Below are 12,875 nucleotides of genomic sequence, written 5' to 3'. Positions count from 1 at the left end.
AAATTTAATCCCTATCATTAACTATATAGAACCAAAAAAAGTAAGGTGCAGAAAAAGTAGCATCCTCAGTATCTACGTAAAAAACAAAAAAAACAATTACTAAATTTGATTATAGCTGAAAACTCTTAGAATTTGATGGCATGTAATTCTTAGGAAAAAAATGTCTATATCATATCCATAGTAAAAACTAGCTTGTAAAAAAGACATTGTTCAGTAAAAAGTACACTGGTATCTTCAAGGTTGAGAGAAAAGAAAGAATTCAATTATTATTATTATTATTTTTTTAGAGACAGAGTCTCACTTTATCGCCTTCTGGTAGAGTGCAGTGGTGTCACAGCTCACAGCAACCTCCAGCTCCTGGGCTTAGGTGATTCTCTTGCCTCAGCCTCCAGAGTAGCTGGGACCACGGGCGCCCGCCAGAAAGCCCAGCTATTTTTTTTGTTATTGCAGTTTGGCAGGGCCAGGTTTGAACCCGCCACCCTCAGTATATGGGGCTGGTGCCCTATTCACTGAGCTATAGGTGCTGCCCGAATTCAATTATTTTTGCATATGGCTTTAAACATAAAGTAAGATTTTATTTTTCCCCATACTTATTATCACAAAGCAAAAGTGGAGCTGTAAAGCCAAAAAAATATGTCATAGGTTTATAGGTTTAAACTACAGTTTAAACTATAGGTTTATAGTCAAGAATACTCTAAATAGGGTAGTGCCTGTGGCTCAAAGGAGTAGGGTGCCCGCCCCATATGCCGGAGGTGGCGGATTCAAACCCAGCCGTGGCCAAAAACTGCAAAAAAAAAAAAAAAAAAAAAAAAACCTCTAAATAAGTCACATTAAAAGATTTTAGGCAAGACCCTCAAAAAAATTCCAAGTGCTAGTGTCTGCCAACATTTCTCAGAAAAAAATGATGATGTGGCAATGCAGAAGAGAAAAAGTGTGGGAAGACAAGTATGTGTGATACCCAGGAAAAAACTATATATTAACAACCATGCATTTAAGTCTTTTCCACATCTTTGAGTTCTTACTGGCTGTTAAGATTTCTGCAAAATATTAAAAAACATTACAAATCAGAAAACAGCTTCCAATGCTTGCTGAGAAAGGCTAAAATAGTGCAGTCATAACTTTCAAGTAATTTCCAAAACCATTAAGAAAAATACCCATATCTGACATTGTAATTTAAAGTTGTAGCTAAATTTGAGGACTTCTGAATACATATTATGACCTTTCACACGACATTTCAGTAGGTATTAAACAATTTTATTATTTTAATGTTAACCAATAACAATTTTGCCCCTAGAAATAATTAACAACTTCTAACTGGAAAAACTGAGAAAACATTTTCTTTAAAGAAAATCCATTATTCATAAAAAATGTTTACAAAATATTAATCCAGTTTAGGAAATGAATTGGTGTTTCTTTAAAGATGGTTTTTAACCCTGAAAGACATGGTCTAGCTTCTAAACAGATTTGTCAAATTTTCTTTCAAAAGCTAAATGAGAGCAAACCAGCAATCAACTTCTAAAAGGAAAGAATCTCTCTTGGGTGGTGCCTGTGGCTCAAGGCGTAGGGCGCTGGTCCCATATGCCGGAGGTGGTGGGTTCAAACCCAGCCCCGGCCAAAAATCACAAAAAAAAAAAGGCTCAAGACGTAGTAAAGAATCTCTCTTTAATTTAAATCTACAAATGAATTTCTTAACAGTTTTGGTTAATCCTCTGGCTTGGTTTCCTATCTACTAAACAGAAACCGGTTACTTCCTTTTTTTTTTTTTTTTTTTGTAAAACAACTGGCTAACTGTCATCATCGTTCATTGGGACACACTACTTGCTTAAACTTCCAGAATGGAAAGCAATTTTAGTGATCGTTTGGACTAATTCTTTAACTTTACAAATAAGAAAATCGAAGTTCACGACAAAACCAACAAGAAAACAAGCTGCCACATTTTTTTGTTCTGCTATTTTCGCACCAGATTAACTGTTGGAAAGAATAAACCTATGTAAAGAACAAAACTCTAAGTAGACGGTATTTTTTCCAGCACAATCCGATGCTTCCACAAACAAAATATGATTACATGAAAGAGAGAGAGGGCAAAAGAATGAGACATCCCACAGAGAATCTTCAGTCTCCCTCGCAACACGAGCGGATAACAGGGTATGAGCATTGGGAACTTCTCTGAAATCAAGCCTCCTGGTAACGCAGGAATCAGGTGGTGGCAAACGAGCCAGGTGACCATAAAAAAGATGCTCTAACAGTTTCAATGTGTAGAAAACAAAGATTTCAGCAAATGAATGAAGGCTGTCTCCTAGCGTGGAAGCTAAAGACACGTCAGCCTAGAGCGCTAGAGGAGGGGGGTGGAGCGGAGCTGGAGGCGGCCAAAAGAAATAAACTGGGCTGCGGTGCGCGTGGAGCGCAGCGGTGTCCACGGCCCCCTCGCCTGCCTCCCACCAGCCGAGGACACTCCGGCTCTGGGCCACCCCTGCAGGAGTGGGTCCGGGGCCAGAAGAGCAAACTCAGCCCTCGGACGTCCACAAAGCAAGGTCGCCCGGGCACTGCACCCGCGCCCCGCGTGGAAGAACAGAGGCCGCAGCGGGTCTCGCCCTGGCACGCGCTGCGGCCCCCTACTACGAGCTGGGAGCTGTGAAGGAGAGAAGCTGGCGCGGTGGACGCCGACCCCAGAAGCAGGAGCCGCCGTCGCCTCCAACTTCAAACTTGCCATCGCTAGCGTCTTCTTTCCGGCCAAACCCCATCGCCCACTCCCCTCGCCTCACCTGTGGGGCCGCCTCGGAGGAAGACAGTGGCGGGTAACACAAGCAAGAGAAGAAGCAGTAGGCGGGGGAGGAGTCTCATGGCGCGGACAGTCCGGTGTCCAGTCCCTGACCGCGAGGGTTCTCAGCGGCTCCGGCAATAATGGCGTTACTCTTCATCCGGGCTCCAGGCGGGGAGGGGCGGGGCACGTACACGCCACTGTCCCCGCCACGCCCCCCCGACCGAGGGGCGCCGCTGACGTGGCTAGTACGCGCTTGGGGTGGGGAGGGGCGGCCGCCAGCGGAGTCACGAGGCCGGTTGCCGGCGCTTCTGGAGTTCCCGCGAGACTCGGTTTTCCGGCGCTGTCATGGGCTGGACATACGTGCTTTTCCGCTTGTTCCGCCCTACCCTTTCCTCTCAATTAAATAACGTCCTCAGTGGTAACTTAATTTTAACAGTAATATAAGGAACATGAACATGAACTGCCTTTATAAGGCATTTAAAAGCAAAAACAAATTTTGGAAGACAACATTGTTCCCCCCCTCCAAAAGACCATAAAAATATATACAATGGAAAATATTTTTCCCCTATCTGCCCGCATGCACCCTGTCCCATATTTAAAGGCAGTTCTGAGATTGCTATGTGACATTACAGAATTAGAGATCGCCTATAACAGTACCTGACATTTAGTAAACTTTGGGTAACTGTACAATGGGTGCAGCAATGTGTATAGTTTTCTTTCCTCCTCATCTATTTTGGGCTTTAGGCTTTGGCCTAGTCCAGCACTCTTGTACTCAAGAGTACATTAATTTCATGATACTAATGAATACCAAGTAGGTTTAGACTTGAGATGTCATCTAGAGGATGGAACAAATCTAGAGAAGGTTGTCAATCACTGTTCCTTTCTTAGTATCCCTATGAGCTGTGTATGTGTATCATTTCTAAGGAGAAGACAGACCCAGAGAGGTTAGCAATTTACCCCAGGCTTCATAAAGCTAGCAAATGGCAAGTGCAAGATTTGAACAAGGCAATCTGGTTCCAGACCCCACACTACTGGCCTAGGACATGTGCTGTTCTACTTTTGTCTCTGCTTAAGGTCTCATTGTCCTGGGGTCCCTGTAAAGCCAGCTTGTAGCTGCTGCTGCCGTCACTGTCTACTTCTGTCTGCTAAAATTACAACCTGATAGTGTTGGACTGAATGAGCTTAACCCCATTCCACCAGGCCACCAGTGTGGGTGCTGCTGCTCCTAGAGCACCCTGCAGAAGTTGAGAGCCTCCCCAAGAGGGCATCCTCTCTGTCCTTGCTCCTGTGCCCAGCTACCCATGCTGCCACTCTGCTCAAAGCCAGAAGGGCTGCTGACCCTGTTTTGATGTGGCTGAACCTTGCTGAGTTCTCCACTGTCAGGAATAATTGCCCTTCTCTACTCTGCAGCACTTTCTGTTTCGTGAGTTTCAAAAGAGACCTGCTCCCAGCTCCTGATGTTTGAGGAGTTTTTTTTTTAGAAATGCATCATCCTATTTAACTTGCTTTCTCCTAGTACCAGAAACAAACTTTGTACAAAATAAAGCTAAAGAATTCATGCTGTACTCACACTCACCTCTGCTCTTCATCACTGCCATGGGGGTGTTTCACTGCCTCTCTTTTTCTTTAGAGGACTGATTTCTGATGAGAAGGACTTCTCATGCCTTCTGTTAAAGAGATTCCTGGTAGGTGTGTCTCACCAATTCTTAGGAGATATTTAGTTGTAGCCTGAACCTATAGTTGTGAAACCACAAGGGGGTTTTGGTGTAGAGCCAGTTGCTTATTGCACAAAGATTCAGTTATTCAGACAAGGATTTCCAAGGAAGAAAATAATTGTTTATATGATGTGAGAAGCTGCCTCAAATCCATCTTCCTGACAACAGAGATCTTGGCCTTTTAAAGGTGGGGCTTGTGCCTTGGGGCAAGTCATTATGTAACTAACCAGAGGCTAAGCACTTTGGGGCAGGTTATGAGGAAGGAAGGTGGGGACACTTGCCTCCAGGTACCTTGGGCAGGGGCCTTTAGAATCTCAACAACTTTGTCTTGCAGAACATCCACCATTTCTAGGCAACAACTCAAAAAGTCAAGCAGTCAGTTAAGGGGCAGGATTTTATAGGGGTCATTGAAATTTGTACATTGGGCCTGCTACCCTTTGAGAACACTTTAGTCTTAAGCCGGTACTTCCACTCCAATGATGTCATCAAATGGTTATGCATGGATTTTATTTGGGACTTGAATTTTAGACAACCAGCTATTAAAGGTGCATCAGGAACAAATAAAAGTGTGTCTACTTAGAATGTTACTGATGGGACGAACTTAGTAAAAATAATAACAGATAAGCAGAAGACACAGACCTGTGTGACAGTCCAATTAGTATAAAAGATCAGTAGCCTTATGGATCAGGGAAGTAAAATGCTCACCCTAATCTAAGTGCTGACCAAGTCTGCATCACTGTGCTCCACAGTCTCCCCATAATAAGCAGCTTTCCCTCCATGCCCACCCAGAGCTCTTCACCTACTGGGTTCCAATCCTTGATTTACAAAATTAAGAATTCCATCTACTTATTTAAGTCCTCTTAGTGTTTTCTGCATGTTCTCTTGCTTTCGCCTCTGTACCTGTCTCTTGAGGGTATTTGTTTTCCAGGAATAGTCCACATCCTGGTTACTCCTGTTCATACAGCTCAGGCAAATGTGCCTTTGATTCTCCACGTGTCATTTTATTACCTTAGAATTTGTAAGAGCTAGCAGTTCTTTCCCTTGTGATTACCTAAGATTTCCCTCCTACCCTCAGCAATGCATTTATTATGCACTGGATTCTGTTCCTCTTACATGCCCCCAGGCAACTGTGTGGCCAAAGAACTCCTTTATATTCTTTAAATCTTCACATAGCTGTCACCTTCTCTGTGAGGCTCACCCTGACCTCTTGCTTTAGAAGTATACCCCTTCTGCTCCCACACTGCTCTCTGGTTACCATTTCTTTCCTCTTGTTCATAGTACTTGTTACCTTCCCACCCAACATAGTTCAGTGTGTGTCCTGTTTATCTCTGGTCCTGTTTGTGAACGGCTTGCAGCAGGGGTCTTTGTGCCTTTGATCCATGTTACAGAACAGTGCCTGACACCCAGTAAATGTGTGTTGAATCAATAAAGGTACAGTATTGTTACCAGTCACATCTTTCCTCCATAAATTTGAACCCACATTTGATTGTAGTCCCAATAAGAAAAGAAAAAACATTGAGCAAACGCCCCCTCCCCAAAAGCTATGTTCATTGTAACTTTGCAAGTAAAGACTTAAATGGTCTTTCTCATAGCAAGGGCTAAAAAAAGAATTAGGTTTGTTGTACTATACCTCCAGGAAAAAAACTTTTGTTATTCTTATATAAAGGGGGAGCTGTGGGAAAAGGAAACAGGAAGTAAGGACAGTAAAGGGAGTGCTGGCTCTCCAACCCCCTCCTCATGGAGAAGGAGGGCCTCCAGTCCTACCCCAATGCACGGCCTCATTGAAGAGAACAGGCAAAATCACAACCACATAACCCGCCCACTTACCTGCATCTGCACATTCAGGCTCTGCCCTCCTTTCTGTTACAATAAAACAATATTTATGGGCTTATCAAAAGCCAACCCCCATTTGTGGTTTAGATCCTATCTCCTGCTCAAGGACATGTGGTTTTGAAAATGGTCCTCTCTTCTCTACCTCACAATGAATTTCTACTTCTCTAATTCATTGCTCCCATCAATGGACACTATAATATTGCCTGTCTTGAAAAACAGAACTATTCTGTGGACTCTGTTCCTCTCCAGCAAGTCTCATTTCTCTGCTCCCAGGCAAAGTAAAACATCACTATTTCACCTCTCCATTTCCTTCTTAGTCTATTCCAGTTAGGCTTTTATTTATTTTTTTAATGCTCCATTAAAACTAGCTAAATCTGAGGCCCTCATTTGAACCTCCCCTCTTCCCATTCTTGAGCATTTGTCTCTCTAGGCTCAATGGACACCCTACTCTCCTGGTTTTCCTCCCATCTCAGCAGCTCCCTCTTCTCCACTGCCTGGCCCCTGAAGGTAGGCCTGCTACAATGCTTACAGTCGGCCCTCCATATCCCATGTTCTGCATCCTCAGATTCACCTAACCATGGGTTGAAAATATTCAAGAATAAGTAAATAAAAATAACAACAATAAAAAATAACAACTGTTATAACAACTATTTACATGGCATTTATGTTGTTTTAGGTATTACAAGTAACCTAGAGATGACTTGGAGTATATAAGAGGATGTACATAGCTTATATACAAATAGTACACCAGTTTATGAAAGGAACTTGAGCATCCATGGATTTGGGTATCCACAGGCATTCCTGAAACCCATCCCCCTTAGATACCAAGGGATAACTGTATTATGTAAGGCTGGAAGAACCACCTGCTTACATTCTGTGAGGGGGAGAACACTCCATTTACCAAAGTGAAGAGGATGGAATGTGCTGGTGAGAAAGGCTGAGCAGATCAGTGGCCAGCTATGCTCTGGAGGTCAGGCTCAGGGCAAGAGATGCTGTTGTGGAACTGGGCTGACAGCAATGGGGATGAGAGGATGAGAATGGAGGCCAAGTGGTACCACTAAACTGTGAGAAACAGAATGAGAGAAGGAGGGAGATGATGGGGAATGGGCAGGGGCAGCAGCCCTCAGAAAACTATGGTATTAATAATAGTTGATAAAGCATGCTCATATTTGTAAAATAGGTACCCAAGAAGAATGTTGCTCTATACAATTAAAGAAATCAAGACAGATTGGGAGCTGAGGGCAGTCATCCCAATAACAAGTTATGATCCTGCTATTGTCTGAATGTGTCCCTTAAAATGAACATGTTAAAAGAAACTTAAACCCCAATGCAATAATATTAAGAAGTGGGGCTTTTAAGAGGTGATTAAGTCATGAGGCCAGAGCCCTCATGAATGGGATTGGAAACCTTATAAACCTGGGATGATCTAATGAGGCCCTTTTTGTCCCTCTGTCCCTTCTGCCATATTAAGACACAGTGTCCATCCCCTCTGGAGGAGGCAGCAACAAGGCACTATCTTGGAAGCGTAAAGTAGCCTTGACCATACTCTAAACCTGTTGGCACCTTGACCTTGGACTTCTAGACTCCAGGCTGTGAGAAATAAATTTCTGTTCTTTATTAATTATCCGGTGTCGGGTATTTTGTTATAGTAGCTGGAATGGTCTAATCCAGATCTTTTACTCAGCTGGGCCTGAGCCAATGCTCAATCCCAGAACTGAAACAAAAATTAGGTTCCTATGATGAAGAGCGTTGAAACACCGTAACAATTTCCATTCAGTAGTTACCCATTTTTCCTCAAAGGGATCTACAGCCATTTACACACAGTAATCATGCATTGTGGAAATAGGAGCCCCTAGAGCATTTGGGGAATTGTTGGGCACAAGTCAGAATTGACATTATATTCAGGACCCAAAGTGCCCACATGGCCCTCTTTTAGAGTAGGAGTATATGGGGATCAGGTAATAATAGAAGGAGTCCATCCCAGATCCAGCTAACAGTGGGTCCTTCAGGTCATCAGACCCATACACACCTGGTCCTCAAAAGGTCAGACAAGATGAATGGACATATCTGATGGTTGAAATAATTGTCACATTGATTCCTTGACCCTGTTGGGATAAGAACTAATGAAAGTACAAAAGGCCAAATGAAAGCTTCTGAAATTAACACCATGATTCTCCTCCCTAGCCAAGATAATGAATTAAAAACACAACTGCATCCCAGGGAATGGTAAAGATGTGTGCCACCTTCAAAGGGGTGGTGGTCTCTGTTAAATTCCAATCTAATTTGCTGGCTAGCCCCTACAAAAACTTGACAGAAGCCTGAGCATGAGCAAGACTCCATTTCTAAAAAACAAAACAAAATAAAGCAGAAAAATCAGCTGGGCATGATGGTGGATGCCTGTAATCCCAGCTGCTCAGGAAGCTGAGGGAGGAAAGTCACTTGAGCCCAGGCGTTAGAGGTTGCCATGAACTATGATGACACTACTGCACTCCAGTCCAGGTGACAGGGAGACAGACTCTGTCTCAAAAAAACAAAACAAAACAAAAACTTGACGGATCATGGCAGATAACAGCAGAATACTAAAACTTTACCAAGTAGCACCCCAACTGCCTGAGCTCAAACATAACAGGTGATCACAGTTCATCTTGCTAATCTTTCTCTTTCATGTTCCCTGAGAACAAGACTGACCAGAATCCTGGAGAAGCAATGGGTAGCAGTGATTGAGTGGATAGTGAATGGGACACAGGATATTTTGGGTGAAGACGATGGAAGTATTCTAAAACTAGACTGTGGTAATTATTGCATGACTCTCAATGTACCAAAAATCATTGATTTGTATGCTAACAATAGGCAAATTTTATAGTATATAAGTCATTTCTCAATACAAGAGTAGATAAAAAGATATGTTAGTCATAATAACTCCTCATATATTTATGTACTATAGCTCTTTTTTTTTTTTTTTTGTGGTTTTTGGCCAGGGCTGGGCTTGAACCCGCCACCTCTGGCATATGGGACAGGAGCCCTACCCCGTTGAGCCACAGGCACCACCCTGTACTATAGCTCTTATACCTATTCTTCCAGTTACCAAAGCTTTTTCATTAGGGTTTAATCCTCTCATCCAAATAAGCAGAGGAATGCCTCAGCATTCCTCAACTACTCCTGCAGAGTAGTTGGGCTGTGAAGTCTTTGAAATTCTTTTCTCATAACACCTTCTTTGGCCCTTGACCCATCTGTGATAAGAATCTCCAAATGAATTATAATATTGAATTCTCACCATATTGTGCTCACTGGAATTTTACAAATTCTAATTGTTCTTCATGCCAGTTTACCTTTACTAAATACAGAAAGATCTTTGTCCAGTTTCATCCCTTATCCCCAAGGTGCGATCATAAATTCATATCAATTCCCAAAGTCCTTTGTAATTTTTTCAGACTAGATCTGCTAGGGTTGAATTAATATTTTCATTCTTACCAGCAGTTGCATTTATATAGGAAAATGTTAATCTTTTAAAGATGAACACAACTTACAAAATATTTACATTCTTTTATATTAACACAGTTCTATAATTGTTCTTAAACTAGAGTAACTGTGAATTCAGTTTCTCCAAAGAGCTAGTACAGAGGTGCCAGGACCTGGATCTAAATCTTATGATTCCATGTTGCGTGCTCTTTTTGCTATTCCATACTGTCTCTCATGTCTTATAATTTAGGGAAGAATGTGCCAAAAGGTCACAGATAAAATAGAGGAGAGACACATTACTTCCAAAATGAGGTTGAGCGTGATATCTGAATTAGGTTTTTAAGGATACGAAAATTTTAAATATGATAAATTGGGTGGAGAAGGGAGGATATTTACTGGCATTCCAGGAAAAAGAAACAATATGGGCAAAGGCACATAAGTAGTTTGGGACTAGTGCAGGAAAAGCAATGAAAGCTGACTATGGAGTAAAGACTTGAAAACCTGTCCATAAATTAGAATTTAACGAATTATAATATTTGTACTCCACGAAATACTATACAGTCTTTAAAAATTGTTTATGGAGCTGGGTGTGGTGGATCATGCCTGTAATCATAGCTACTTGGGAGACAGAGGTGGGAGAATTGCTTGAGCCCAGCAGCCTGAGACCAACTGGGACAATATAGTGAGATCCTCATCTCTACAAAAAATGGAAGGAAAATAGCCAGGCATGGTGGTAAGCAGAATACTCAGGAGGCTGAGGTGGGAGGATCACTTGAGCCCAGGAGTTGGAGGCTGCAGTGAGCTAAGATCAGGCCACTACACTCCAGCCTGGGCAACAGAGTGAGACCTCATCAAGATAAAAGTTCAAATTTCTTAACATGGTAGCTAATGATTTTCAGGATCATTTTTGTCTCTTGCCCTGCAGAGTATGGGTTTTAGACATTATTTGTAGTTCAGAGAATATAACCAGGTACTCCAGCCGCCTCACTGTGAATGTTCTCTTGCTTTCCTCTTCTGTCTGGGAGGACCTACTCAATGGTAAAGATCTGGCTCAGATGTCATCATTTCTGTAAAATCCTCCCTGAGGTTTTCGCACATGATTCAGGGCCATTTCCTCTTATAGTTACACCTGTCACTGTTCTAGAAGAGTTTACTTCCCTAAAGCCCCCAAAAGCTTATGTGAACTTCACCTCATTTTCCTTTGTATTCTTGGCATCTGATACAGGCCTGTTGCATAGTGCGTTGAAAGTCATTAAATGTTTATTGAAAGCAAGACTGGCTTAGACTCTGCATCCTTGAGCCATATGCCAAGGGAGTCACATTCATTTTGAGACAACCTGTAGGTAAAAGATCATGACTGTCTCTTGATACACATGTTGAATACAGCACACATTCACATTATTCACATAGCCCTGCTGTGGACCACCTGTATTAATGCTTCCTTTCCACCTGTTTCACCACACTTGTCTGCAGATTCCAGACACTGCATCAGCTATCTTTATCTTAATAACTCTTTTTCATACCATATTTTAATTTTCTCTGCAGCATCCCATAAAACTACTATTACCACAACAATAATGAGTCTTTTAAAAACTCAAATAACTTTCCAAAGCTTTCAATGCCTACTTTTCTAAAATAAAACACTGTTATAGCTGCAAGTCATTGTGTGTCATGGTTGAATTTGTCATAAGTTATGTTCCGATGTTTTGAATTTGAGAAATTAACAAATTTGGAAATTTTATGTTTCAAAATTTATATAAGACCTTACAAATTTTTTCAATAAAAGTAATAATGATAATAATATCTTTTGTTTATTCAGCTCTTCCTTCAGGACCGGATATATACTCTACATATATTTTCCTCTTATACTTACCTGACTAATTTAAGTACAAAACTAACTTTGATGAGATAAAATAATTCCCTTCCACTCAAAGTATATTTTGATCAATAGTTATATCTTCAGCCTGATTCCAGGATTTTATAAAAAGATAATAAGTCTGTTATATACATCCAAGTTTCTGATACATCTCACAAAATCTTCTGTCTCTAGCTCCTTTGTTTAAATTCAGAAGTAAGTCTCAAAACTATGTTAAGGTTGGGCGGCGCTAGTAGCTCAGTGGGTAGGGTGCCAGCCACATACACCAGGGCTGGTAGGTTCAAACCCAGCCTGGGCCAGCCAAGAAAAACAACAATGACAACTGCAACAACAACAACAAAAAAATAGCTGAGCATTGTAGCGGGTGCCTGTAGTCCCAGCTACTTGGGAGGCTGAAGCAAGAGAATTGCTTAAGCCCAAGAATTTGAGATTGCTGTGAGCTGTGATGCCACAGCACTCTACCCAGGACGACAGCTTGAGACTCTGTCTCAAAAAAAAAAAAAAAAAAAATTTAAAAATTTAAAAAATAAATAAATAAACTATGTTAAGGTGGACATTACAACAGTTAGGTCTTAAGAGACCAGTTCTCTTCTTTCATCTGGGTTTTAATTCCAAAGGATTTCAGAGTTAGTGTCTTTTTAAATTTGGCTAGTAGTAGAAAAAGCTGCCTACCTAGAGCAAAAAAGGGTGTCCTTCAGGGGAAAGAAAAGTTGAAATGAAATTCATGAGTATGCTTTGTGTCATTAACGACCCGATAATATGGAAGTGGCACTCTGTGAGAATACTTTGAAAAGGAGCCACTGTATTCATCTGCTGATGTGCAAGTAGAATCGTTTTGATTGTTTATAGGAATAAATTATAAGAAAAATAATCCCATTTTTTAGAATCTAAAACTTCATTTACACAGATTTTAACATATCATCTATATGGATTGCTTTAGTATACTTAGTAATGACTCTTGCCAGAGTAGTTGACAAAAATGATTAATGTTTAATCTTCAGTCTTATTTAATATAAATCATTTCTACTTCCTTTTATAATATCTGGCATCTAAAAACGAAAGCAAAAATGTTTCATAAATTTTGGGAAAAGACTGGCACTCAGAACACCCAAACAGCCAATTTTTTATTACGTATGGAAAGAAATATGAAGAAAGCTTATAGTTAGATGAACTCTACAAATAATACCAATTCTATATTTTACCTAGCATTTTTGTTTCAAACTTTCTCCCA

At 41.2% G+C, this 12,875-nt stretch overlaps 1 protein-coding gene across 2 annotated transcripts in view; it reads right to left on the bottom strand.

Moving 5' to 3' along the window:
* The window catches only part of SSR1 (signal sequence receptor subunit 1), a 44,539-nt gene extending 41,539 nt beyond the window's left edge, over positions 1-3,000 (bottom strand). For both annotated transcript variants that reach the window (XM_053601050.1, XM_053601051.1), the window contains exon 1: positions 2,763-3,000. In XM_053601050.1, the coding sequence (XP_053457025.1) occupies positions 2,763-2,841 (79 nt within the window). In that variant the 5' untranslated portion in view covers positions 2,842-3,000. The remainder of the gene's footprint in view (positions 1-2,762) is intronic.
* Positions 3,001-12,875: the final 9,875 nt, after the last annotated feature.

This window comes from Nycticebus coucang, chromosome 9 (assembly GCF_027406575.1).
Source record: "Nycticebus coucang isolate mNycCou1 chromosome 9, mNycCou1.pri, whole genome shotgun sequence".
NCBI lineage: Eukaryota > Metazoa > Chordata > Mammalia > Primates > Lorisidae > Nycticebus > Nycticebus coucang.
Note: the sequence above shows the minus strand (reverse complement) of the source record. Positions and strands in the feature narration are given on the sequence as shown.